The sequence below is a fragment of the Macaca mulatta genome, chromosome 10 (genome assembly GCF_049350105.2).
Source record: "Macaca mulatta isolate MMU2019108-1 chromosome 10, T2T-MMU8v2.0, whole genome shotgun sequence".
Lineage (NCBI taxonomy): Eukaryota > Metazoa > Chordata > Mammalia > Primates > Cercopithecidae > Macaca > Macaca mulatta.
In genome coordinates, this window is record NC_133415.1 from 66,046,281 (window position 1) to 66,074,279 (window position 27,999).

Sequence of the window (27,999 nt, forward strand, 5' to 3'; positions counted from 1 at the left end):
CTGCATCAGAATAACATTGCACATCAAAATTGTGAACTTTTTCGACATGATTGGACAGAGCTCTTTCTTTTTTTTTTTTTTTTTTTTTTTGAGAGGGAGTCTCGCGCTGTCGCCCAGGCTGGAGTGCAGTGGCCGGATCTCAGCTCACTGCAAGCTCCGCCTCCCGGGTTCACGCCATTCTCCTGCCTCAGCCTCCCGAGTAGCTGGGACTACAGGCGCCCGCCACCTCGCCCGGCTAGTTTTTTTTGTATTTTTTTAGTAGAGACGGGGTTTCACTGCGTTAGCCAGGATGGTCTCGATCTCCTGACCTCGTGATCCGCCCGACTCGGCCTCCCAAAGTGCTGGGATTACAGGCTTGAGCCACCGCGCCCGGTCTAACAGAGCTCTTTCTTAAGAAAGTCGACAGAGCGAGACCCTGCCTCCAAAAAAAAATTTATAAATAAATTAAGACTCTCAATACCCGAAGGACTGGCACATATTAAATGCGAATTAGCAGACAGCTTGGGGCAAGACGTCCCCCGTCTCTAATATGCAGGAATGGGACGCCCAGGCAGGGAGGCGTGTGCGAGACACGGAAAATCACAAAGATGGAGCCCGTCCCATGGCGGCCACACAGTCCTAGGTGACAGACAATTACTGATTCCTAGACACCAGGCTCTCTGCTAAGTATTCTGTATGGATACTTCTCATTTGGTCCTCACACCCTCTACCGTGGGTCTAGAATGAACCCGTTGCACAGACGTGGAAATCGGGTTGGAGGGTCCAGTCGCTCGCCGGTCAGAGCTGGTGGCGGCGCTGAGGTCCCATTATTGTGACCGCAAAAAGGGGCCTCCCTCTCCGTCGTGGGCACGGACCCCTGGCAGGGCCAGGACGGCGGTGGCCCTTGGGGCAGGAGTCTGGATTAGAGAAAAGAGGACTTAAATAGAAGCCCAGCCTACGGCCAGTGTCGGTACCTTGGGAGCCACCACACTTCGCTTAACTCTGAAGGCGCGAACAACCTCTCGCGACCCGTACTTTCATCCGTCCCGCGCTTTGGTTTCGAATTAGGTAGGCACAGCCTAAGGCAACGTAGGTCCAGAATGCCTCGCGGCGCTCACGCCCCACCCGCGGCTCTCTTCGGCCTCCGCCGACGCGCCACCAGCTAGAGGCAGGGAGTACTTCCTCCCAGTTGAAGGGCCGGCCTCTCCGAAGCGCGGGAGCCTCTAAATCGCGCCCTTCTGCTCTCACGAGATCTGGTGACGTCAGCGCTCGCCGCCATCTTGGACTCGGGCTGAGGAATAAATTCCCCCGGCACCGAAACACGGTCTTTCTCTAGACGCATCTTGCTGGGAGAGTGTCCGTGGCTTTGCGTCCGCGTCGCGGCCCTGCGGTCGGCGGCCTCCTCGTGGAGCGTAGCAAGGGTAGGCTCCGCGTGGCGTCTTTGCCCGGCTCCAAGATGGACGGCAGCGGGGACTGGGGGAGCACGTGGCGCCCTGCTCGCCTGCTCCCGGGGCAGCTGGGATGGTGGCGGAGTCCGGAGGCCTCCTGCTGCCGTCGGGCAGGGAGGCCGGCGGAGGCGGGGCCGTGGCCGCCCCCGAGAGGCGCCCAGGCGGCGGCGGCCCAGCCTCTTCTTTCCTCGCACAGTCAGGCGGCCCTTGCTCGAGTCCCGCGTCGCCATGGCCGCGGTTCCCGAGTTGCTGCAGCAGCAGGAGGAGGACCGCAGCAAGGTGAGGTCCTCCCCACCTCAGGCTCCTGGGCGGGTGGCCCTGCGAGCTCCTGGGTGGCTATATTCTTTGCCTTGCGCGTCCGTAGGCCCTGGCTGCTCGTGGCCATCCCTAGCGCGGGAAGCACCCGTGAGGCCCGGGCAGCCCCTGTTCCTCGTCTTCTCTGAAGGCTGCCCTGGGGAATCCCTGTGGGTCCCCCGGATTCTCTCAGGATAGAACCGGAGACGCGGGACCTTAGCCCCGGCTCAGGCGCCCGTGCCGAGTGGACTTGGAGAGAGGATCTCTGGAGACCCCGGAATGTTCATTTTAAAACTTCCCTCGGCTTCGTGGTGACCTGTAGGTGAACGTGAAATTGACTTAACATGAGACAGACCAGTTTGGTTTGTTGCCCCCAAAATGCTCCCCCCTTTTCTCCCCCCGCCTTTTTTTTGGTGGGGGGAGCCCAAACAACTTGGGAAATTCCATCAGGTGTCCGAACATGCTTCCTACAACTTCAGAAACGCAAAATGCGTTGTTGTGGGGAGTTGTGTAATTTTTAGTAGGTGCTCAAATACTTGCTGAACTTGGTGTCTATTTTTAAGTCTTGTCCATTAATGTAAACTGCCCCTAGGTCACGTGTATCTTGAGGTCTAAAAGATTATTAATGCAATAAATTGAGATTGCAATAGCCAATTAAAGATTCAGAGATGAGCCTCCACTGTTTCATTGGTTCTTTAAATTTGCCTCGTTAGCTTTGCGATGCATGGTTTGTGAGCAACCTTTCGTGCAGTATCGTCGACATAAGTTTTTCTGACCGATGAAAAATAACCTCTAAAAATACAAGGCTCTCTAAAGTGTAACTTGGAGCCGTCTTAACTTACACATCTCTTGAGAAATTAAAGGCACCTCCATAGAGAAACGTGTTCATCTAGTAAGTAGATACCGTAGTTTCAAAGCGGCTGGATTGTTAAGAAGGGTATCATTGTTGAGTTAATTATTGAAATAGAGCTTTGTATACAGGAGGTTGTTTAAGAGTGTTTTCTTTGAAAGTTCTTTTTTACTAAAACAAGGTAGAAACTTGAGACCACGATTCTTTGTAAAACATTATAAAGGTACTTTCTCCATAAAGGGTAGATACTGGATGGGGGTTTTGGTAGCATTTTGTTTTTTTTCTTTCTTTCTGGTACATTATTTTAGCTGTCTTGATTCAGAGTCAGCTAGGTAAAAGGACTCAATTGCTTCACCCCACTCTGATAGTACAGTATATTGCGCCTGGTTTTTTAAATGACTTTTCCATCACCCTGATCCTCCATCAAAATTGGAGAATAGTTATGAAGTCCATTTCCTACCTGTTTTAGAGGCTCCAGAAACTGTTGGTATCTGTAGTGAAGAGGGTTATATGGCATTATTTTCCTTTTTACATTACAGGAATAAAGAGACAATAAAACTAAATAATTACCCTGACGCGTGGCTTTATTTTTGTTTTCTGATCTCTGCTGATGCTGATACCCTGCAGTGGTCTGGCCTAGATGGTATTACGGTGTTATCATTAACTGAAAGGGAGTTTGGGGCAAGTATGAAATAATGGGAAACCAAGTCCTGGGCAACTTCTTGCCATAATACAATTTCAGTAGTCAACTGAAATGTTTTGTGTGTTACTTAAAATGTTTAAAAATGCCCCCCTGATAATTTGGTTTGGAATTCCCCTGAGGATGGAGTTAAGACCAACTAAGGTAGGGGGACATACTTGATTCTTCAGGATTTTGAATTCTAGCCCAATACCCATTTTGACTAATTCAGCAAAACTGAAAGGGAATATTGTGTCAAGTCGCGTCTGGTAGCCAGACACTGGCATTTTGTTACATTCTTTAACTGAGGGTGTTTGGTTTGCCTTCCTCAGAAATAGTTCAGGGGAAGAGATGCATGGTTGATTTGGTTCCTAACTGGACCTCTACTAATGACAAAGATTGTTTTTTGATTTTTTTTTCCCCCTTTTGAGACGGAGTCTCCCTCAGGCGCAGTGGCGCGATCTCAGCTCACTGCAACCTCTGCCTTCTGGGTTCAAGCGATTCTCCTGCCTCAGCCTCTCAAGTAGCTGGGATTACAGTCCGCGCACCAGCATGCCTGGCTAATTTTTGTATTTTTGTGGAGACGGGGTTTCACCGTGTTGACCAGGCTGGTATTTGAACTCAACCTTCCCAGCCTAGTGCTATATTTGACTAGGGGGTTCTCCTTCCTTGACAGTAACAACTTGGCCTTAACTTACTTACTGCTTTGTTACAGGGACTTTGGTGAATATCTGTCCTCTTAGCTAGTCAAGAGTGTTTGTAGACTAAGTACTGCTGCTCTGGTTTCATGTTTAACTGGTATGGAAACTGCTCTAGGGGTATTTTTGTTCTCCATTAGCTAGGATGGAGTGCAGTTCGTTAGTATAGGAACAATCCTGAACTTTGACCAATACCATAGCAAGTCCAAACTTACCAAATTTTGTGGACTGAAGCTTTATGCTACCCTTGCAACTATTTTCTAAGTTGAGGAAGTATGACATATCAAGCTGCCCACGCCTTAGTTCTAGTTCAGTAACTTGTACTCGGTGTCTTAAGATCCCCATTTGTGAATACTCTAAAAGGTCGTTATCTTCTCACATTATTTCGGCCATAGGTAGAAATGGCCAAAAGGCTTTTTTTCGAGACAGGGTCTGGCTGTCACCCAGGCGGGAGTGCAGTGGCACGATCATAGCTCCCTGCAGCCTCGACCTGGGGAGCTCAGGTGATCGCCCCCACCTCAGCCTCCTGAGTAGTTGGGGTACAGGCATGCACCACCATGCCTGCCTAGGTTTTGTTTTTTTTGTTTTTTGTTTTTTGTTTTTTTTTGCTAGAGACGGGGTTTCACCATCCAGTTCAACATGCTGGGATTACAGGCATGAGCCATTGTGCCTGGCCAAGGCTTTAAGTTTGTAGAATTGTTTCTGAGCTGTAAACTCGCAATCGTTGAGACCTAGTGATCATCTAAACTAGAGGTTTAGTTTAAAATTCAGTTTCTCAGTCTGGGGAGCAGTGTTGACATTTTGGCCTGATCACTTTTGTTGAGGAGTGCCCTCTGTTGTAGGATGTTAAGCAACGTTCTTGGCCACTGCTAGGATTCCTCCCCTCCCATGGTGATAGTAAGAAGTCAAAATTGCCTGCTTGAGAATCACTGGTTTAAACGGACTTCCTTCTAAAATGATGTGATATGAGTGGGGTCAGGTTGTGTTACAGAAGTTGGTCTTTGTGTGCTTGTTGCGAATTTTTCAGGTTTTCTATTAATCTTGCCTAAGGAAGTAACATGCCATGTAAAAATTAGCATTGTTGGATATCTTTGTGAGAATTAAGCTTTTCCACTAGTATTGAGGAACCATATCAAAAGGTGGTGAAAGATGGTTTTCTTCAGCAGGTTCTGGGTACTTGAGGGTTACAAAGGGAGGGCTTCATGTTTGTGAGTGCCAGCTTTGGACACTGGAAACCTACCTGAGTTTCTTGTGCTACAGAGGGGAACTTGGTTTAAAATCCTGCTGTTTTCAACATTTTGCTGTCTTTATTATCAGGGTCTTGTTGCTTGAGCAAATTAGGTGAGAACAGTTCTATAGGTTAGTACCCTGAATGTCTCAAATAGCCCGTGGTCAAACAAGTGTGTAGTGAAGTTAAATAGTATTTAAAGAAACAGACTAATTTTAATGACCCAACAGTGAGAAAACTATTTCAGAGCTTTGTAAGTTCTGTCTTGTCTTACTGAAATTGTAAAGGAAGATGGCCATAGGATAGCTCTCATCTCACATGAATGTGGTAAATTTGATTTTTTAAAGTATAAATTAAGTTTCTCTGCATGATCTAACTTTCCAAAAAGTGGCTTCTTCACCCTTAATGCCTATTTTCTGATTGGCCATTGAGGTACTCTGACAAGGTCTAAAAGAGATTCACACCTTCGCATGCTGCCTAAAGGCAAACCATAGTCCCTAAGGAGGAGTGTGTAAATTGCAGTTTGAGGGGCAGCCAAGACTTCAGTTTAGAAATGGAGGTCCTTGGCTTGACTCTTCCCCTTTTTACATTTTGGCATAACTTTTTTAGGAACTCCTATATGGTCTGGAGAGAAAAGTATAATTTTCTGCCTGAAAAGCTCAGTTTCTGAAGGGCACACTCCTCAGCATTCTAGTCATGGTAAATGGTGAGGAATACAAATCCAGATGGCTCCCCTCACAGGGTTTTCACTTTTTCTTTCAAGAGCACCGCAAAGCCAGGACATTGTGCTGTTAGATACTTGGTAGCTGGCGGGTGATACAATGTTGGACTTCTTCCCCCAGCCTTCCTATAGCTTTCATGAATTTTATTTTGAATTCTTGTTTTTATTTTGTTTAGAATTCTTTTTTTCAAGACAGTCTTGCCGTGTTGTCCAAGCTGGTCTCGAACTCCTGGGCTCAGGCCAGCCTCCCGCACTCAGTCTCCTGAATGGGCCCCTGGCTTGAGTATTGGAATATTTACATCTGAATGCTTTGGGAAATTTGCTGTACCTCAAACTCAGAGTGAAAGAAATGTCCAACCAAAAAGCAGGCAGCCTGCTCTCCATGCTGCCATTTATGTCTCAAACTGAGATGACCAAGTTTAAGTTCAAACTAGCAGCTCTACCACTGTTGCTGAAACATCTTTCTTGGTAAAGGTAAATTCTGAAACCTATTTCCTATTCATCTTGGTTTGATCATGAAGTGAGACCCATGGAAGGCAGTGAACGTCCTTCAACACCCTCATCCACATGAGTAATACGGACCATCTTAACCTTTGTCGAAGAGGGCTTGTTCCAGCCTTGGCGACAGAGTGAGAGCCTGCTACAAAAAAAAGGGGGCTTGCTGACTTGATATGCCAGTGAACTTTTGGGAGGGAGCCTTGATGGGATTCTGTAGTAGGGAAGGCCTTTAGCTCTGAATAAAGGAAATTGGCATTTCTGTTTTTTACTTTTTGAGACAGGGTCTCAGGATCTCAGCCTGCTCCCAGGCTGGAGTTCAGTGGTCTGATCATAGTTCACTGCAGACTCAAAATCCTGAGCTCGAGTGATCTTCCCACCTCAACCTCCCAGAGTGTTGGGAGTACAGGCGTAGGCCACCGAGCCTAGCTGATTTTTTTTTTTTTTTTTTAAAGGCCTTGTCTGAAACTCCTGGCCGCAGGCGATCCTCCTGCCTCAGCCTCCCAAAGTGCTGGGATTGCAGACAAGAACCTCTCTGCCTGGCTGGGTTTCTGTTATTCATTTGTTGGACCTGCTTTCTTGGTAGCAGTGGTGTATTGATTCCCACTAGGATTTCTCTGCCAGGAGATCCTTACAGATCATGTAGTTCAACCCTTTTGCTTTGTGAATTCATTTGAAAGTATTATAATTTGGGTACATAATAATTAATGGATTTCTTGACATGCATTAGATATTTAAGGCAGTAATTTAACTCTGGTTCCACGTTGATTCCATTAGTGCATGGGCTTGCAGCCTTGTGAAATGATGATTCAGTTTATCCATTCGCTGAGTGCGCTGCACTGACCTCCTTCCAAGCCTCAGTTCCTGTTCTAGGAACTTGAGGCTATGTAGCCTGCAAATGCCCTGCAGTCTGCAGTGTTCTACTGTGAACTGCTTGTGTGTTGGCAGGCTACCGGTAAGAATGGTTGGTGTCAGCAGGGATGGGGCTCTCTGGGACCCATCTCACAAAGATGAGTGGTGAAAATCTGATCACTTGCTGCAGCCTTTCAGTTTTTTATTAAGCTGATGCCTGAGTAGCTTTAATAGCTATTAGCTATGTTAGTAGACTGAGATCTTCTGTTAGAAGTCCTTAGTTCTGTTTTCCTTGGGGACTAAGAAATTGCAGGCGTGAATTACAGGAAGGTGAGAACTAATGGCTAGGGAATGAGAGCCAATACCTGTAAAAGCAGATTTGGGCCAGGTGCGGTGGCTCATGCCTGTGATCCCAGCACTTTGGGAGGCTGAGGCGGGCAGATCATGAGGTCAGGAGTTAGAGATTAGCCTGACCAACATGGTGGAACCCCTTCTCTACTAAAAATACAAAAATTAGCCGGGTGTGGTGGCGTGCACCTATAATCCCAGCTACACAGGAGGCTGAAGCAGGAGTATCTAGGATAATTGAACCCGGGAGGCGGAGGTTGCGGTGAGTTGAGCTTGTGCCACTGCCCTCCAGCCTGGGCGACAGTGAGGCTCTGTCTCAAAAAAAAAAAAAAAAAAAAAAAGGCAGAGTTGATGTATTGCTTATAGTTAGTTGAACCAGTTGTTTTTCACACACCAGTGCCATAATCTGCAGCTGAGATTGAACACAGTTAAGTAGGTATTAGTTATCTTCAGGATGGAAGAGAACAGTAACAATTCAGAGCACCAATGGGAACATTGTTTCCTGAGAGTTCAAACAGTAACAAAGTAACATATGTTTCCTAAATATGTATCATGTGAATCTTTAACGTTTGTGGACAGTAATACAAACCTAGAGTGTGACAGAACATCTTAGAATTTTATGTCCTTACTTATGAATATTGGACTAGGCAAGGTGTGGATACCTTTCCAGCTGAAAATCTGATCAAGGAGGCAGACTTCTTGGCTCCATGCTAAGAATCGTGGGTGATTTGTCATATTGGCCCTCTTTCTGGCAAAATCTTAGTTTTCTTAGGCAGTGGAATGAGGCATAACAAAACAAAATCCCTGGAGGCTAGGAACAGTTTGAAAGAAGACACTGTAGCATGTGCTGCTTAAGTACATATCTCCTGCTTTTGGAATGGAAACTAGGAAGTTATTTAAATAGATACATCTGTTTTTTATCCTATCTGCAGTAATTAATGTGGGATATTCAAATAGGAGAATACGGGCTAGCACTGCATATTGTATACATGTCTTACATTGTATGCAAATGACTATTAGATTTAGATGACTAATTAGATTTAAATGACGGTTCAGCTAGCTCCAATCTTAACAGATCAGAGATTGTGGAGTTTAACTTCTTTGGACTGTGTCTTTTTCATTTTGGCGCTGTGTCTGCAGTCACCATAACCACTTAGAAAAATCTGTATTTTTTTCTGTTCTCCTCGTGTGTTCTGAGTTTTTGAATCTTCCCTTTTGTGGTGTTCAGTCATCCAGGTGCCCTTTGCCCTCTGTGAGCCATTAAACCTTTTGAAGAGGCAGCTTTGCTGGGATCATTGTCTTGTGCCACAGTGAGTCGTAAGTGAAATTTGGGCCAAAAGTGAGTTTATGAAGATTGGTGGGCAGGAGCTCAAGATCTGCAGGGTTGTCCTGTAGCCCGTGTCTGATGTGCCCCAGCTGGGAAGCTGATGAATAGGTGAGGAAATGCACAGGGATTCCGTAACTGCTTTTCTCCTTTTAGAGAAGTGCTTTGGCTCTCTTACCAAAAGCATCGCGATTTCTTAAAACAGTTGAAAATGTGCTTTCCAAATGAAGCTGTGCTTGTTTACCTCTTGTTTACCATGAAGGCTGATTATAATCTGTATTGTAAGGATTGACCTGGTAGGGGGAAGTACATCATGAACTGAAACTTTACCTAAAACTTTGAATACATGAACCAGTAGTTTCAAGAGAAATCTACAAAAGTCAGGCTTTTTAAAATTTTTTAGAAGTTCTGAAATAGAGATGAGGTCTCAATATATTGCTCAGGCTGGGTTGTTGAGATTTTTGTTTTTTGTTTTGTTTTGTTTTGTTTTGGAGACTCGCTCTGTTGCCAGGCTGAAGTGCAGTGGTGCGATCTCGGCTCACTGCAACCTCCGCCTCCCGGGTTCAAGCAGTTCTCCTGCCTCAGCCTCCTGAGTAGCTGGAATTACAGGCACGTGCTACCATGCCAGACTAATTTTTTTTTTTTAAGACGGAGTTTCACTCTCATCGCCCAGGCTGGAGTGCAGTGGCGTGATCTCAGCTCACTGCAACCTCTGCCTCCTGGGTTCAAGCGATTCTCCTACCTCAGATGTTACAATGCTTACAGTGGCAGTTTACAACAGTTGACAAAGCAGGCTTCAGAACCAAGTCCCGCCTTGGGCATGCCAGACCTTTGCCATGCAAAGTTGGCCCTGTTGGCCAACACTGAGTCTCTGTCTTAGGCCACACCTGAGTAGCTGGGATTGCAGGTGTGCGCCATCACGCCCAGCTAATTGTTGTATTTTTGGTAGAGACGGAGTTTCACCATGTTGGCCAATATGTTCTCGATCTCCTAACCTTGTGATCCACCTGCCTCTATCTCCCAAAGTGCTGGGATTACAGGCGTGAGCCACCGTGCCTGGCCAATTTTTGTGTTTTTAGTAGAGACGGGGTTTCACCATGTTGGTCAGGCTGGTCTCGATGTCCTGACCTCAGGTGATCTGCCTACCTTGGCCTCCGAAAGTGCTGGGATTATAGGCGTGAGCCACCACACCCAGCCAGAAGTCAGTTTTAAAACTTAAATTATTTGAGAGTAGGTATATTTTCAGTTTGATTCTTACAAGTGACCTAAGGAATCTGGAAAAGAGGTAAAACTTTGCATGGTAAAGGTCTGGCATGCCCAAGGCGGGACTTGGTTCTGAAGCCTGCTTTGTCAACTGTTATAAACTGCCACTGTAAGCATTTTAACATCTGTGGCCTAAGGCAGAGACTCAGTGTTGGCTAGCAGGGCTAAGGAGTACTCTGAGCCCTTCAAGCTAAGGGAGATGGAGGCAGAGGCAAGTGAGAGGGGAAGAGTGGAGCCTGGTCATTATTTAGCAAGTTCTGTAGCACTGTGGAGTGGGTTTGTTGACTAAGCAGAAGAAGGAATGCTGAACTTTTAGTTACACTTGATGCTTCCTGAGTGAGGGTACAAATGCTGACTTAGAAGCTCTAGTCATTTCATTACTTTCTACCCATGTTTGTCTCATCTGGAGGGTTATATGCTGTAGTATGAGAAAGTTTGTTTAACTTGTGCCTGAGGGACATTGAGTTGGTGATGGCCTGGATGCTGAGGGATTTTGCCAGTATTCTCTTTTAGACAGTTCTTTTAGGTCCAAATACAGAATTGCAGTATTTGCTTATTTGGTGGTTAGGACTATCATGTCAAGTGATTGGATTTTACCTTGAATCCCTTCCTAGAGTGAAATGTCTGGGCGAAAAATGGCTGCTAGTGAAGCTCGGATGTTTGATATGCTGTGGTTGCAGTCACTCATACCTAGTAGTTTTCTTCTTTTTGTCCTCATCACATTCTGAAACAAAAAATGTTTCTATACTAACCAGGAAGGAAGACAGGTATAGTCGGGGGTATTACCTCTACATGGGAAAAGGAACGAAAACAGAAGATAATTATTCAGAGGAATGAAAAGCAGCTAAAGCAGCTGGTAGCATCCATTATAGCTTTAACTGTGGTGCTTGAATGAGCTGCATTTACTTGATTACATCCCCCTTGGGTCCTCCTATTTGAGCTCCAAGGGTATCCCATATGGGGTTCACAGGCTCAGTGAGTTTGCTGGGCTTGTGAGCAAAAATGGAACTGTCAGCATATTCATTTGAGCGGTGCTAGAAGTCAGGGTTTGTAACTTCTTTAGGAAATGGAATCTTAGGAAATGTGGCAGTTTTAGAGCTCTGGGAAACGCACCTTAGACCTGTCCTGTGAGATGCCCTATGTCTCCTCCAGAGACCATGGCTACTTCTTATGCCTGGCTCTGTGAATTCCTGTTCTTGGGCCTGCCTGACCTTGACAGATAAGCCTAAGATCAGTAGAGTCGTTGGTATTCCTCTGCACATCTCAGTTAATGGTTTGAGGTATTGTTTTTAAAGGCTGTATTTGTCCAGTGTTAACTCAGCAGAAGGAAGGAAACTCTTATCAGAAAATATGCCAGAGCTGGAGTCACAGTTATGATCAAATGAAGTCTCTGACCTTGAAGCTTTATCTTTGTTTGCAGAGATCTCACAAATGGACATGTGAAAATTAAGCCAGACAAGCAGGTTTCATAGGAATTATCGATAATTCATTTGGAAGAAAAAGTACTTAGGTTGAGATGTGAGGACTCAAAAGTATCTGTTTTGATGTTACTAATAGTTGCTGTTAAAAATCAACTTCTGGTGACTACTTGAGCTTAATTTCTGGGAGGAAAGCCATTGTGATATCTCCCCCTGGCTTTCAGAATTAGAAATATACAGTGCTTAAGGAAAAGGGAAGTACTTGAAACTTTTAAGTAATCCATGTGCTTTTAGTGAATGTATTTAGTCTTTTTGTAGCTGATTGACTAGATTTTCAAGTTTTAGAGGTTAAGTACATAGTTTTAGTCTTGAACTTTTTAGTTTCAAGAAAGGGACCCAAAGGGAAATTTGGAGTGAAATACCTCATCTTCTTAATTCTAATCTTCAGTTGGCATTCCCTGCTTTGGGTAATCCAGTGTTATGACAACTTTAGCACTTTTTACAGTAAAAGGAATGGGGCAATGAGAGGCTTACTCTGTGAGTTCCTCGTGCCTTGTGTGTCAGGCTTTCAGATTGGCCACCACCTTGTCTGCTTTAATTTACCTTTATTTAAGTTACTTTTCCCTAATAGCCCAGTTCCTATCAGTGCTGCCACTGTTCTCTCTCTCTCTCTCTCTCTCTCTCTCTCTCTCTCTCTCTCTCTCTCTCTGACTGGCAGAAATGGAGTTACGTAGTTTTTTTCTCTGAATTTCCAGCTCACAAAATTAGTTGAGTATTCAGAGCGGCCCTCACACTTGTTGCTCATGTGTAACCACAGTGGGATTGTACTAATTAAGTAAGGCCTTGGTTGGTTTTTCTAATTCACCCCTCCTGTCTAGATTCCTTGGCTATTTGAAACAGTCCCAGGTTTACTCTGAACTCTCCACCCAGGATCCTATTCCTCATGGCTGTTCTCTGTGCCATCTACCTAGGTTTTCCTGTCAGATGTTTGTGTGGCCTGGTTAATGCCTCTTGAATGTTCATTGTACTTTGGCATTTATGTAAGAATTCAAGATTTTGTTCTGTTTTAGTACTGTACAGGCCTTAGTGTACAGTCAGGTATTTGGCCAAATGTATTTCTCATGTAGGCATAAAAATATGTAATGTACATGACATTATTGTAGCAGTTGTTTTGTTTACATTACAGGAATACTTTGGATATACCAATGCATTTGAAGAAGGGGTTTCCCCTCAGTTTCGAATAAACTTAGAAATGTCTCAATTGACGTTTCTAAATGATCTACGTATAAACTGCTTTTTAGTAACTCCTCATTTTTGGAGTAATTTTTTAGGGCCAAATGGGTTTGAAACTAATATGCAAAAAATGTATTTCAGCTGAGATCTGTATCTGTGGACCTGAATGTTGATCCCTCGCTTCAGATTGACATACCTGATGCACTCAGTGAGAGAGATAAAGTCAAATTTACAGTGCACACAAAGGTAAGTAACAAACAGTGGTAATACATACAGTGCTAGGTTGCAGCCTTGTTATTCACAGTGGATGTGAGAAGAGATTCCCTGAGCTTGAAACAGTTGCTATTCATAGGGTAGCACTATTAAGTGAGAACTTCCCTAATCTCACAGTAAGCATCAGGTGAGTGCCATTTTGGCAGCAGCATTCTGCTCTGGCAGAGCCCTGGGCTGTGGGTTCTTTTTTTTTTTTTTTGACAGTCTCACTGTGTTGCCCAGGCTAGAATGAAGTGGCGCCATCTTGGCTACTGTAACCCCCAACTCCCGGGTTCAAGCAATTCTCGTGTCTCAGCCACCAGAGTAGCTGGGATTACAGGCCTGAGCCACCACACCCAGCTAATTTTTGTATTTTTAGTAGAGATGGAGTTTCACTGTGTCAGCCAAGCTGGTCTCAAACTCCTGACCTCAGGTAATGACGTGCCTCAGCTTCCCAAAGTGCTGGGATTGAAGGCTTGAGCCAGAGCCACCACACCCCGGGGCCCCACCTTCGTTTTTAATTTGCATCCAAGGGAAGTTTCTCTCTGTAGCTTGCTGTTTTTTCAGCATTTACTAAATTGGGAAGGACCTTTCCCATGTGGTTTTTTCTTAACGCTTGGGCAGCTTGAATAGCACACTTCAGTTATTCCGGAGGCAGTGTAAAAAGACTGGTGACATAATTCTCTGCCTGAGCTTACCAGATCAAAGGAGGTAAAATCAGCATTCACTGGAGTGAAAAGGAAGGAAGCCAGGGACAATTTTTAGAACCATAGTAAGTAACAGCTAAGAGGTTTTTTTAAAATTTATTTTTCTTTTTTGTTATAAGTTGGGGGTGGGGGGTAAATTCAGACTTACAAAAGTAGAATTTGGGGCTGGGTTGGGTGGCTCACACCTGTAATCCTAGCACTTTGGGAGGCCAAGACAGGCAGATCTATTAAGCCTGGGCAACATGGCAAAAACCTCTTTCTTCCAAAACTATAAAAATTAGCTGGATGTGGTAGCGCACACCTGTAGTTCCAGCTACTCAGGAGGCTGAGGTGTTGGGAGGATGGCTTGAAAGCCTGGAAGGCAGAGGTTGCAGTGAGCCAAGAAGCCAAGATCATTCCACTGCACTCCAGCCTGGGTGACAGCCAGACCCTGTTCCAAAAATGTATATATACAAAAAAAAAAGTACACAGAAACAAAAAAATAGAATTAGGGTTGTGGCTTACTTCTTGGAACTGAACTTCTACCAGTAGATTATCTGATTGGATATTCATTACAAGCTTCAGAAAGGTGGAGTCTGGGGAGAAATCCTTAGAGTTCAGGTTGAAGCTTAGCTGGGACTTTCATGATCGGAGATCATGTGTTACTGCTTGGTTCTTTACTGGATCATACTATGATGTATTATGCAGAATTTTCTGCCATGTAGCCCAGGAAACCCAAATCACTTATCTAAAAGTCGTGGTTACCAGTTAATTTCTTTCTTTCTTTACAGACCACATTGCCCACGTTTCAGAGCCCAGAGTTTTCTGTCACAAGGCAACATGAAGACTTTGTGTGGCTACATGACACTCTTATTGAAACAACAGACTATGCTGGGCTTATTGTGAGTCTTTTAGAAAATCAAATAAGCTAGTTCTTTCTGCCTTGCTATGCATTTAGTGTAAAAGAGACTTATATCCACTTTTTGTAATGGATTGTGAAAAGTTAGATTTCATCTACCTGTGGGAGTATTTGCTAACTGTCAAGTGGAAAATATGTGAAGGAAATAGTGTTAGAGCTTTGAGGTGGTGCATCCGGGCTTACATTATTTACATTGTAAAGGGGTGTGAACAGTGTAATGACTTCAGTCTTACCTACCTTTAGGTTTGGTTTTTCTCTGGTATGTTTTTTTCCAGGGTCAGTAGAATTGATTTCTAGGAAACATTAGTATTGGTACTAGTTTGTGATAAAATTTCTCAAAAGTTGCTGAAGGAGGCCATACCTGTAATCCTAGCACTTTGGGAGGCTGAGGTGGGTGGGTCACATGAGCTCAGGATTTTAAGACGTGCCTGGGCAACATAATGAGACTCTGTCTCTACTAAAAGTACAAAAAATTTGCTGTGTGTGGTGGCACATACTTGTTGTCCCAGCTACTGGAGAGACTGAGGCATGAGAATCGCTGGAACTTGGGAGGCAGAGGTTGCAGTGAGCCAAGGCCATGCCACGTCACTCCAGCCTGTGTGACAGAGCGAGACTCTTGTCTCCCAGAAACAAAAAAAGTGCTCAAAGAGGCAGTTTTCAGCCCTTGATTGTTAATTCTTGGCTGCAGGAACAGACTTAAACTGATTTTAAAGGAGATTTCCATGCATTTTGTCCTGCCAGGCAGACTGAAGAATCTGTCCAAATGATGATTTCTTAATAAACAAAATTAGTACCGAAGCTTATATTTAGGTATGTTCTGTTCATTCAAAATTAGAGTCCTTGATTATCCTTTGGGATTAGGAAAAAAATTCTTTTGGAATACTGGAGACTGTATAATCTTGATGGCTAATCGTTGGTGTTTGGCATTCGTTGTACTAGTTTTAGGCCAACATTGAAGCAGTATAGACACTGTTGTGCTCTGAACAATTGTCTGTAATGGATAAACTGAACAAATGATTGCCATCAAAGTGAATACGCAACTCTCAGGAAGACACCTCATTTTAAGTGGCCAGAAGAAATAAGGAAGGTTAAGAAAAAACAGGAGTTGACTTTTAAATAGCCCCACAGGAGTGGAGTGGTTGTCTCCTGTGGACCAGCAAGAGTAGAATGAGGCACCAACTAGAAAACATCGCTGCTGGGACAAGAGGCTCATGAGTTCCTGCCTCTGCTGCAGATTCCACCTGCTCCTACGAAGCCCGACTTTGATGGTCCTCGAGAGAAGATGCAGAAACTGGGAGAAGGTGAAGGGTCTATGACCAAAGAGGAATTTGCCAAGATGAAACAAGAACTGGAAGCGTAAGTGGATTTTCCTGGTGGGCTCTGTCTTTTGAGAAGTAGAAAAGTGGTGCTGTATACAAAAATAAGTAGAAGAACCTGACTTAATTTTGTTTTGAGTGCAGCTGTTAATTACGTCACTAGCGTCATTTTCTAAAACTAGTAATACATCTTGCATAGTGTGGGGCATGGTCTTTGTACTTCACACATTGATTCATTGGAGGCCATTGACACTAATACCTGATAGACTAGTTGTTTTTTCCCATATGTAGAGCATACTTATTAGGGATGCTAGTCTGGCACAGTGAGGAAATAAACTTTTGTGCCTTTATAAATTGCTCATAATGTACAAAACTTTTCTTTCAGAAGGTTGATTACTAGACGTTTAGAAGAAACTAGATTGTAATGAATGCTGTTACATGAAAAAAAAATTTTTTTTTTTTTTTTTTGCGATGGGTTCTTGCTCTCTTGCCCAGGCTGGAGTGCAATGGTGCTATCTCACTGCAACCTCCACCTCACAGGCTTCAGTGATCCTCCCACATCAGTCCCCTGAGTAACTGGGACCATGGTTACTGGGACTACTGGCACATGCCACCACACTCAGCTAACTTTTAAAATTTTTTTAGAGATGGGGTTTCGTCATGTTGCCCAGGCTGGTCTCAAACTCCTGAGCTCAAGTGATCGGCTCGCCTTTGCCTCGCATAGTGCTGAGATTATAGTGAGCTGTCCCCGGGCCAGACCAAATAATGAGTGCTGTTTACAGAGCAGCATTCTCAGTAACCATCACATTGATTTGAAAGAGGAAGTCCAGGTCTATAGGCAGCAAGTATATTTTAATCTGGTTGTCATTTATTTTTTTCAAACAAAAATAGATTTTCGGAAAGTTTCTTGTGAATCCGTCCTTGACTTCCTCATCTTAGCTGAAAAGTACTCATTCCTCCGCTCTTCCACCATCAGCTCCGAGTCCCCCAAGCCCCTGTGTCATCTAGGGCAGCACTCAAACCTCCAGGCACTGAAAGCATTTAGCAGACACTTGAGTGGTTTTGGGACCAGCTCTGGGGAATGAGGCACTGAACACAACAGACCCAAGTTTCTACCATTAGGAATTTTAAGGTGACCCTTAATGTCTAGGTTGAGATAAAGCTGCTTTGTAATTTTTGTTAACTTTTAGCTTCATGAGACTCATGCCGTGTACTCAGGCTGCAGAGTTATAGGGTTTTCATTGCTTTAAAGAAACAAATGTTGTGTGGCTGCTAGCTAACAGTAATTGCATGTAGATTTGGGAGCTCATGGACTTGATCCATCAAATCCAATGACAACATTGCTTTCCTCCATAGGTTTATTCCACAGATTCAAAAATGGCAATTGCCTTATCTAACTAGACACCAGGTTATACTGAAACGCTGTTTGGTCCAGTTGCAGTGTTTTATGTGGTGGCATGAGCAGAGCCATAGAATTAACCAGGAGTGGTATTGGTCAGGTAGTTGAGCTGTGTCAACTGAATGCTGTGTGCGCATCTCTTTTCAGTGAGTATCTCGCTGTTTTTAAGAAGACTGTCTCCTCCCATGAAGTCTTTCTTCAGCGGCTTTCTTCTCACGCTATTCTTAGTAAAGATCGCAACTTTCATGTTTTCCTGGAATATGATCAGGATGTAAGACATTTTTATTCCGTTTTGATAATCCACTTCAAATGTTTATACTTTCAAAATGTTCTTGATAGTTTCTAAAAAATTGACTGCTTTAGAGTTTTGAATTTCTTACACAATGGAAACCTTTTTAGATGCTGCTTTTCCTTCACTGTGTAGGTCATTTTTTGTAAAACTCTGCTTAAAGAAAATTTTGACTTCTTTCCCCTTCCAAAACCTAGATTTCTTTTTAAGAAATTAACAGTCCCAAACATCCCTTAATTTCTTAACAATCCCGAGTTAACTACGTTCATTTTAAGGGAATTAAAATTTGTGCAATTTATTTTCTTCCCAGCTACCCTTGTTATTGAATTATGACTTTTATGCTATTTTTCTTTTTAACATGTTTTGGTTTTTGCTACTTAATATGTATAGAAGAGAACAGTAATTTTCCCAAGGATTTCATAGCCAGTAAGACTTGGCTTCTAGTCAGTCTTTCAAAATCTCTTAAGCCTTTTAGAATGAGATGACCTACCTATGTTTAGGTTTAGCCATTAGGTGTTTTTAAAGCTTGGAGGTTAAGGCAGAATTAAAGATACTTTGTGCATTTGCCTGTAGTAATAAAGAGGATTACTTAAAATGTTATTCAGAACTTCTTTAAGAGAACCTAGAAAAATACATACCATATAAACTGTTCTTTGGAATTTTCTTCCTTTAGCTAAGTGTGAGGCGGAAGAATACTAAAGAGATGTTTGGTGGCTTCTTCAAAAGTGTGGTGAAAAGTGCTGATGAAGTCCTTTTTACCGGAGTTAAGGTTAGTGACCTGTGGCTGTTGGAGAAAATTTTTGACTTCTTTGGGAGTAGATGACCTTTTATTTCTTTGAAAGAGATACTTGTGAAGCAGATGGTTAACTTTTAAGAAATGTAAGTTTTCTTCAGATTTTGGTAATTTTCATCTACTTATTCAATTTTCACTTATTTCCCAAAGCACCTTGTTCTCTCCAAGAAGCAACTTGAACCTTTCCACACTTGGCTTCATTTTCTCCTTTTCTGTAAGGAGAGAGATTACTCAGTTAATTTCTAAAATAATATACAAGATCAGTATTTTATACAAGATCAGTATTTTATCCCATTCTCGGAACTACACTGTCCAGTTTGGTCACCAGCTACAGGTGATGGAGAAGCACTTGACATGTAACCTAGCTAGCACAACTAAGGAACCAAACTTTAGATTTTATTTACATATTGTATTTCAAGGCGTTAGCACAAAGATAAGAATACAAAAATTTCCAAACATTTCCATTACCCTTATAGGTATGATTTACTTTCTTCTCGGCCTTCTCATTCCTTTGTAACTGAGTAACCCTTACAGTTACTATCTGGTATCTGCCTCTGCCATTCCAGGGAGCCCAGAATACAGGTGCTCAGTAGAGAGGGCATCATGAGAAATTAGGAAACTCGGACTTAGTCCAGTTTAAGGTGTATGGGACAGTCCTGTATCCATGCGTTATGGGATATTTGGCATTGGCATCCTTGGCCAGTGCCTGCCAGATACCTGGATTTCCTCCAGTCTGAAACTAATCGAGAAAAAAAACCCTCATTCACACACAGATAGGTATGCAAGACTAAGTGGCCATGTTCCACCTGGTAGAACCATTGTACTAGTGTAAAATAGCTGGGTCTTAGGATGCCAGTTTTACTGGGGATTGTTAAGTGATTCTTCTGTAGACATTTTCTGCCAGCCCTTGGTTTTTGCCAGCCTTGGTTAAGAAATAGTATTGTAAATTTGTAATTCCCTGATCTGTAGAGGTTAAACTTTACTCGTGTTTGCCATGTTCTAAGCAATATATTTTTATATTGATAAATATAAAAGGCTACAGGGATAGTATATTTTCACATTCATAAGATGTCTGGTTCTTTTTTTCTTCCTTCTAGGAGGTAGATGACTTCTTTGAGCAAGAGAAGAACTTCCTTATTAACTATTACAATAGGATCAAAGATTCTTGTGTGAAAGCTGACAAAATGACCAGATCTCATAAAAGTAAATATCATTTACCACTAGTCACGTACAGCTTTGCTGATGAGCCTGGCTGTGTTTGGATAAAAAGACTTGTCCTTGTTTTTGCAGATGTTGCCGATGACTATATCCACACTGCAGCCTGCTTACATAGCCTGGCTTTAGAAGAGCCCACAGTCATCAAAAAGTAAGTTTTTTTGGAAAAGCATTTCCCCAAACCCAATTGACAAGTGCTGAGTGGTAAAATTAAAAGCATAAATGAGTAATGACTATATGGTCCTGCTGTGGAGTTAAAAGCTCAGTAAGACAAGTGTCCAGCACTCATCTTACATGTTCTCTGGACATAAGACACTTACAAGACAATTGTAGGCACTTGGGCTCTTCTATATGTGAACAAATACAGTAAATGTTGTCAAAGCAATAGTTTCTGTCACACTTAAAAAGCCTGTTTTCTTTAGTTTTGGCGTTTGTGAGAGTTTATCTTGAATCTTCCCCTGGCAATTGGTGCTTGCCATTTTGCCTGGTAATGCCCTAGACCTTCTTTTTTTTTTGGCCTGTGATGCAGCCCCAGGAGATCCGGAGAACATGTGCCTCTGCCCTGGACTTTGAAGAGATTTGGTTATGGTGGTCATGAGAATAATTTAATGACCCCAGTCTGACACACAGCTGTTTTGATGTACAGTTTTCTGAAATTATCTTCATTCATTGAATTAAAAACCCTTCCATTTTCACTCTGCACTTACATATGTGTTTCAGTTTCTGCATCCTGAGTGTTTCTGGTATAAGACAATATTTTACTTAACATCCAGGCTTGGCAAAACAGGTGATATTACTTCTGACTTGAAATTGAAAGGCTAATGGCAGAACCATGATAAATTAAATAGCATATTTACTGCTTTGCGATGCCCATAGCAGAGCTCATTAGAACCTGACCTTGGTTAACACAGCATTGGCATTTAATAAGAATATTTGGGCACATGGCAGGATGACCAAAGGGTCACCAAGAGGCTGAGTGTGGTGTTGTACATGTGTGTAGTTTTGTGACCATCTTCTCTACTATTTGGGGTCAGTTGAAGTGAGAGCACTTTCAAATTAACGCTAAAGCGCCACAGGCTCGGACTGCTGAGTTGACTCATTCCTGTCTTGCACGCTGGTAAGATCATGTTTATAGATGATTTAAGACCTTACACCAAAATTACATGTACATTTTCAGGTACCTGTTGAAGGTTGCTGAGCTATTTGAAAAGCTTAGGGTAAGGATTTTTGTGTTGGTCTTCATAACATATATTTTATAATCTGTAGCTTTCTGCCTTGATGGTGACCTTTCCTTTTCTATATAGAAAGTAGAGGGTCGAGTGTCATCAGATGAAGATTTGAAGCTAACAGAGCTCCTCCGATACTACATGCTCAACATCGAAGCTGCTAAGGTAGGAAGAGAGTTGCTCAGCTTCTCGGAGCAATGCAGGACCAGAAGTCTGTTTAAAAAGTTTCTTTACACAAAGGGGCAGAATGAGAGTTTATCAGACTTGTTTTTATGAATGACATGCCTCTCTGGCCTTGTATCCATAAAGCTTGTGTATCTGACAGCACTGTGGGGGTTGTGTGCAGTAGACAGGTAATAGTTTGGGGGATGATAGGTCATTGATATGGGACACAACGTGCAGAAAGGGCTGTTGCTGGGGCAGAGAAAATTTGGGAGTTTTTATTGAATTGCAAGTATCCCTGCAGCCTTTGAGCCATAAGGCTTTATATACATATATGGGCAAATTGGTAAGCAGAATAACCTTTGGGAATGAAACATGCATTGTCTGCATTGCCCTGAACAAATATGTTTTAATTTTATGTGAAATGTATTAAATCAGGCAAAATAAAATCAGATAGGATTCTATGCCCTCTGAGGCTGAAATGTCATCAGAAAGTAAGAGTAAAAATTTATTTTTCCCCCATCATGTAGTTTTATTTTAGTTAATTTGCCCTTTGGCATGTTTTCTGAATCTTGGAGTTTTTAAAAACATACTTTTTTAGTAGCTTATTTTCTTCTTTCATGGAATTTGATCTCACTTAAGATTATTTGAGTATATACAAAAATTGGCCTAGTAGTTTCACCCATCAGTTATTTCACCTAGTTTTAAATGTATAATCTATACATCATAATTGCAGATTTCAGATACTGAAGTAACTTCTACTTTGTTGTAAGATTGCAAAGAACCTTTATGTCTGACTAAGTGGATCTCCAAGGTAGATTACCAGAAGCAGGATTTGCAGGGCAGGGTTAACTTAATTGCCCAGTTTTATTTTAGCAGCTCTCAACTTCACTTACCCAGCAGTGACTGTATATGTGTTCTGATGCACAATATTTAATTTTTGAAGTTAACTTTGTTTACTGAATTAACTGAAAAAAAAATAGTTCTTCTGTTTTCACTCTTGAGTAATCACTTGATTCATATAAGGGATTCTTTAAAAAAGCTCTCAACAAAGCTATCAGCGTTGCTTATCGCTGCCGAAGCTGGAGATTTAAAAATACTCTGGGAGAGGGAAGGTGTAGAGGTAGATTATTGCCACTTAACATCTCAGGTGGTACATTGGCACTTGGGCTATTTTTTAGACTGGTTTAGATATTTAGTATGTATACCTGTTAATTTTTTTCCCAGGATCTCTTATACAGACGCACCAAAGCCCTCATTGACTATGAAAACTCAAACAAAGCTCTGGATAAAGCCCGGTTAAAGAGCAAAGACGTCAAGTTGGCTGAGGCACACCAGCAGGAGTGCTGCCAGAAATTTGAACAACTTTCCGAATCTGCAAAAGAAGGTTGAGCAGGGACATTCTTCTTTCTGTACTCTAGTTTGAAAATAATTTCAAACTTAGAAAAGTTGCACAAATAGTGCAAAAAACACCTATCTATCCTTCACCCAGTGTCAGCACTTCACCCCATCTGCCTTATCACTTGCACATGCACAGTCACCCTCATGGCTTTGTGTACTTACAAACGTTACACACCTGATTTTTCTGTACCAATGGAGATTAAGTTGCATATATCATGCTCCTTTTAGCCCTAAAAACATTGTTGTTTATGTCCTAAGACTGAAGACATTCTCTTGTATGGTTACAGTACGGTTATTTGCTGTGATAAATTTAACTTTGGGACTACAATCTGCTGTCTATTCATGTTTGTCTTGATGTCCTCTACAAGATCCAGTCTAGGATTGCATCTGGTTATCTTAGCTATTAGTCTCCTTTACTCTGGAATAGTTCTTAGTTTTTAATGATATCAGTCTTTTTAGAGAATCTCTTCACAATTCCTGTATTTCTGACTTTTGGTTGGTGTCCTCATGTTTTAGATCTGGTTATGGGTTCCTGGCAGAATAGAAGTAATATGCCCTTCTTGGGGTGTCACTTCTGATTGAACATTGTGTTTCTCCTTCATTTGTGGTGGTAATTTTGATTACTCAGTTAGATAGTATCCAAATCCAATTTCTCCACTGTGTAGTTACTGTTTTAACCCCCATCAATCTGTGGTGAGGCAGTTTAAGACCACGCAAATATCTTGGTCTTCATCAAACTTCCTCCCTAGATTTAGCATGTATTAATGATTCTTACCTAAAGCAGCTGTTACTCTGATGGTTGGAGAAAGACGATTTCCCTCATCTCCAGCTCTAACTTTCCTACCCAAGTTGGCACTTGTCATTCTCCTACAAAAAGCCTTCCCTTTTCTCAGATTTCCTTTATCTTCTTTATTAGAGTCATGAATTCCCAGTTTTTAAAATGGTTTGGGATTCATTATTACCAAGTTATTTTTGATGCTTGTCCAGACTTTTCCAATAGGATCACCTTTAAGCTGGCATGTGATTGTAACACCCTAACCCCTCTTTTAGAGCAATAGGCTATGCTAATCTTACTCTCTACTCCAGCCTTGAAACTGGCCATTTCTTCAGGGAGCCAGGGTTCTTTTTCTTTGAGAACAGTTACCAGCATCTGAGTATGCTCATTGTTTTGGGGTATCTCTGCTTCTGTGCCCTTCAGTGGACTGAGCTAGGAAATGTATGTGTGCGCGCACATGCATGCTGTTGCACACACATGCAGGTTGCAGGGATCACAAGTCCGGTCCATGTCCACGTCCACTGGGTTCTTTCTTGCCTTATCCATTTCAGTCCTCAGCAGAGGACTTTTACCATTTCCATTGAACATGAGTGTAATATGTAGTCCTTGCCTTGCCTAAGAGGATTTAGTGGATCTTCTCTGGGTTCTCAGGAGCCATGGAACATGCCAGAGCACATGTTGGAATGGATTACCCAGAATGTGAGTAGTTGTAGTCGGGCACTATTGGACTCAGCCCCCACCCCCTGAACTCATGTTTCCATGAAAAATTCGTATCTTAACTTAGCTTTCTGCTAACTTGGTTTCCCAGTGGTTGGGTAATCTAGACGTAGGGAAATGATCTGTTCATCAACATGCCTAAAGCTACCTGGGGGAAACCTAAACTTGATAGAGTTCTAATCATTTGTCTTTTCGTCTATTCAGGGTTATAATACAATACCTTAACTGTAAGCCACAGAGCTTCCTGGCAAATGTCACGTAGATAGGCTCTGAGGCTGTCCTGGTTTCTTCCAAAGTAACCTTCGTGCTACCCTTTTCCTGAAACAATTACAGCTTTTTTTTTTTTTTTTTTAAACTAAAATTTTCAAGGAAACATACACACTTCAGAACTACTGAGTTGAAATCTTATAGGCAAGTTCCATGGCTCTGGCAATTTTAGAGGAGATTAAAGAAAAAACACAAAACTTTAAAAAATGATGCCAATTCAGGTCTACCTTTACTGCCTAAAGTTTTCGCCCACATTGATTATATCCTATATTCAAAATGCAAAATAGGTACATAGAATGCTGAGATTGGTGGGTCTTAACCTGTGTTTGCCTCTGGTACAAGTGCTTTCTGAGACTTGTAGCTGAGCTGACTAGAGTTGAGTCAGTGGGTAAGGGCTGGTTTCACAGCAGGTGAGTAGTTAGCATATGGAGCCCTGGTACTATGTGTAGGTCCAGAGGACGGCAGGGAGCTTATTTTCACCCAGGATATCCAAGGGACTGATAAACATCACCTTGTAGTGCAAGCACTATAGACTTAACATATCACTATGAAATTTGTGACTTTTTAACTCGGATGTGGCTGCCTATATTGTAGTTCTTTCGCACAACACTAGAGGCAGGAGGAGGGTGAGTCTCCTCTGAACACTTGAGCACCAGCAGAAGGTTGAGTGATGGTCAAAGTTTTACTCAAGCAAAACTGCAAGACAGAACTTAATGTCAAAATTTAATGAAGGTAGTAGGGCGAGACACGCATATTCTTTGTTCCAATTTCCAATAGGTCATTAATGCTGAATTCTGATGGCAATAGGAGTAAATGAAAAGGAAGCATGCCCTAAAGATCATCAAGTAAACCTGTCTTGAATACGAGTAGCAGTTTTTACTGTTTCGGATTTTAAAATGTTTTAAGTTTTATTTTTAATCGACAAGTCATCGTATTGCATTTATGGAATACATTGTGATCCTTTGATACAGGTATATAGTGTGAAATTGTTAGATCAAGCTAATTGACATCTCATTTTTTCAGTGGTAATACATTTGAAATTTACTGTTTCAATATACATTATTGACTCTAGTCACCCTTTTGTGCAATATATCTCAAAATTTATTCCTTGAGTTTATTAGCTGCAGCCTTCTACCCATTCTCTTGCTCCCACCTTTCCCAGAACCCCACCCTCATCCTCTGTTAACCATCATTCTATTCTCTACTTCTAGGGGGTTCAACTTAAGATTTTACCGATAAGTGAGATCATGTAATGTGTTTGTCTTTCTGTGCCTGGCTTATTGTATTTGGCATAATGTCCTCTAAGATCCATCCATGTTGTCCCATATGACAGAATTTTGTTCTTTTTAAAGGCCGAATAGTATTATGTGTCTCTACTACATTGTCTTCATCTGCTGATGGACACTCTCAATTGATTTTGTATTTTGGCTATTGTAAATAATGCTGCAGTGAACATGGAAGTACAGATACCCCATTGAGATACTTATTTCAATTCCTTTTGTTACATTCCCAGAAATGGGTTTGCTGGATCATATGGTAATTCTATTTTTAGTTTTTTGAGGAACCTCTACACCATTTTCCATGGTAGCTGTACTAATTTACATCCCCAGCAACAGTGTAGAAGAGTTCCCCTTTCTCTGCATTGTTGCCAACACTGATCTTTCATCTATTTGAGAAAATCCATTCTAGCAGGTGTGAGGTAATCTCATTGTGGTTTTAATTTGCATTTCCCTAATGGTTAGTGATGCTGAACATTGTTTGCACAAACCTGGTGTGTCTTTTGAGAAGGTTTTCAAAAGCCATTGGTGAAGTATGTGGCTCACCAGCACCCATACTCCAGCCGTGTTCCCAGTCACTGGTACCTAGAGGGTGAGAGTGAGGCTGCTCATCACATGTTCTCCAAGTTGCCAGCTGCTGCCCTCCAACTCACCATGCTTGGTGATGCGGTGATGTTTTCCACTTAAAGACAGTGATAGCTGTATCACCACCGTTAATAGAAGATGTCTAGTGTGTCCTGGTCACAGAGACAATACAAATGTGAGAAAATAATGCTGGTGCATGAAAGCTTTGGAGACCATTTGTAAGAATGCCATTTGGTAGTTAAAGTGAACATGAAAATTGTTTAGTTTTTGTTGGGTTTCATAAGCATTTTTTCTTCCTGTAGAACTGATAAATTTCAAACGGAAGAGAGTGGCAGCATTTAGAAAGAATCTAATTGAAATGTCTGAACTGGAAATAAAACATGCCAGGGTAAGTGTTTTCTACAAATGAAGCCAACATCTTTTATGGTGTTTTCCCAACTTATTTCCCAGTTTACTAACCCATTGTCATCAGGCAATTGGGGTGGCCTTGTGGTATTAATCCTCTGTAGTACTTAGTTGATGGGAGCCACTCATTGTTTATTTGTAGTCTTGTTTATAATGTCACCCATGACTAATTTTTAGCAACTTTTTTTTTTTCTATTAATAGAGATGGCATTTCACCATTTTGGCCAGGCTGGACTTCTGACCTCAGGCGATCCACCTGCCTTGGCCTCCCAAAGTGCTGGGATTACTGGTGTGAGCTACGGCTACCAGCCCTAATTTCTAGCACAACTTACTCAATCTTTCCAAGGCCCTCGCCTTCATAGAACAACGCACTGATAGTGTCTAAGAAGTTATAGTAAATAGGATCCCATTTAGGAGCAAGCAGGTGAGGGCAGAGGTGCTGGGCGAACATCAGCTCTTTCGCTGGTAGCCTTACCCACTGAGGGAGAGGAGCTCTCCTACATGAAATTGGGATGAGTAGTACGTTGCAGTTCACCTGGGATTTCATGAAGAGAAGGGCCAGCTTGCTCTGGCTGACTTTAAATCTCCTGTGAAAAGCTATGTTGGTGGACTTGAGTCATTACAGGCATATGGCAAGTTTTAATAATTTGTTGGTCTGCCTTGACTTTTTTCCCCACAGAACAATGTCTCCCTTTTGCAGAGCTGTATTGACTTGTTCAAGAATAACTGATATGCCTTCACTCAGAAGAAAAGAAATGAATGTGAAAGAAAGCCAAGCATCACTTGCACTTAAATCATTACCACGGAAAATTTATTAGCTTCAAGTTTAAAATTATGTGAATAAATATTTTGATTTCTACAAATCTTAACATTTAACCATGTTGGTTTAAAAACATTATTGCTTGCTACTTGGACAAACTAATTTTTCCTTGTGCATTTAATACCTCTGGGCAGAATCTAAATACTGGGTTCTCCTGTAGTTCGTCTTTAGTTACTGAGAAAGGGTGTAGGAGACATTTGCCTTCTGGAAACAAGTAGAAGCAATCACCGGGCCTATGTCCCTACAAACCCATGATTGTCAGGGAGGTGCCAGTTGCAGCAGGTGGTTCAGCTGCTCGAGGCAGGTAACAGACCTTCCATTCCTCGCTGAAGGTGGGGTTTGTGTTTTTGTTTTGCCCGTCACTCCACTGGTAGTCATCTGGTATTGACTACAGCAAGAAACATAACAGCAAGAAAATCTCATTTATCTTTATATACTCTTTGCACCTCCTTTTTTTAGTTGAGATACAAATATTTGAGGGGAGAGAAATATCTATGGGTATATATGGAAACATAATGTGGTCTACTTTGTAAGATGGCCAGATCTACATTAGGAAGAGTATGAGCTCCCTCCCTAGTGGCCATTGGGGGGTGAGGGGGGTATGGTGTATGTCTTTGGGCATTTGTTTTTTTATAAAGCATATAATAAAATAATCGTGCTACTAA

The 27,999-nt window shown here is 42.3% G+C and overlaps 2 protein-coding genes and 1 non-coding gene across 18 annotated transcripts in view; 2 read left to right on the top strand and 1 right to left on the bottom strand.

Annotated features, from left to right (window-relative positions):
* Window positions 1–1,608, bottom strand: part of MGME1 (mitochondrial genome maintenance exonuclease 1) — a 23,564-nt gene extending 21,956 nt beyond the window's left edge. For 2 of the 3 annotated variants that reach the window (XM_015149523.3, XM_015149521.3), the window contains exon 1: window positions 954–1,608. The gene's annotated coding sequence lies outside the window, so the exon portion shown is untranslated. The remainder of the gene's footprint in view (window positions 1–953) is intronic. The other variant, XM_028827181.2, reaches the window with a different exon arrangement.
* On the top strand, window positions 1,241–27,999 carry SNX5 (sorting nexin 5). Of its 14 annotated transcripts, XM_077948214.1 has the most exons (15): window positions 1,306–1,400; window positions 1,624–1,706; window positions 1,915–2,039; window positions 12,972–13,076; window positions 14,560–14,670; window positions 15,922–16,043; window positions 17,550–17,673; window positions 18,365–18,460; window positions 19,582–19,687; window positions 19,775–19,850; window positions 20,877–20,916; window positions 21,004–21,090; window positions 22,315–22,474; window positions 26,412–26,497; window positions 27,194–27,999. In XM_077948214.1, exons 6-15 carry the CDS (start codon window positions 15,970–15,972, stop codon window positions 27,242–27,244), a joined length of 900 nt encoding a protein of 299 aa, XP_077804340.1. In that variant the 5' UTR covers window positions 1,306–1,400; window positions 1,624–1,706; window positions 1,915–2,039; window positions 12,972–13,076; window positions 14,560–14,670; window positions 15,922–15,969; the 3' UTR covers window positions 27,245–27,999.
* Window positions 7,189–7,425, top strand: LOC114670680 (small nucleolar RNA SNORD17). The gene has a single exon (XR_003720375.1). It is a non-coding gene; the product is annotated as a small nucleolar RNA SNORD17 (small nucleolar RNA).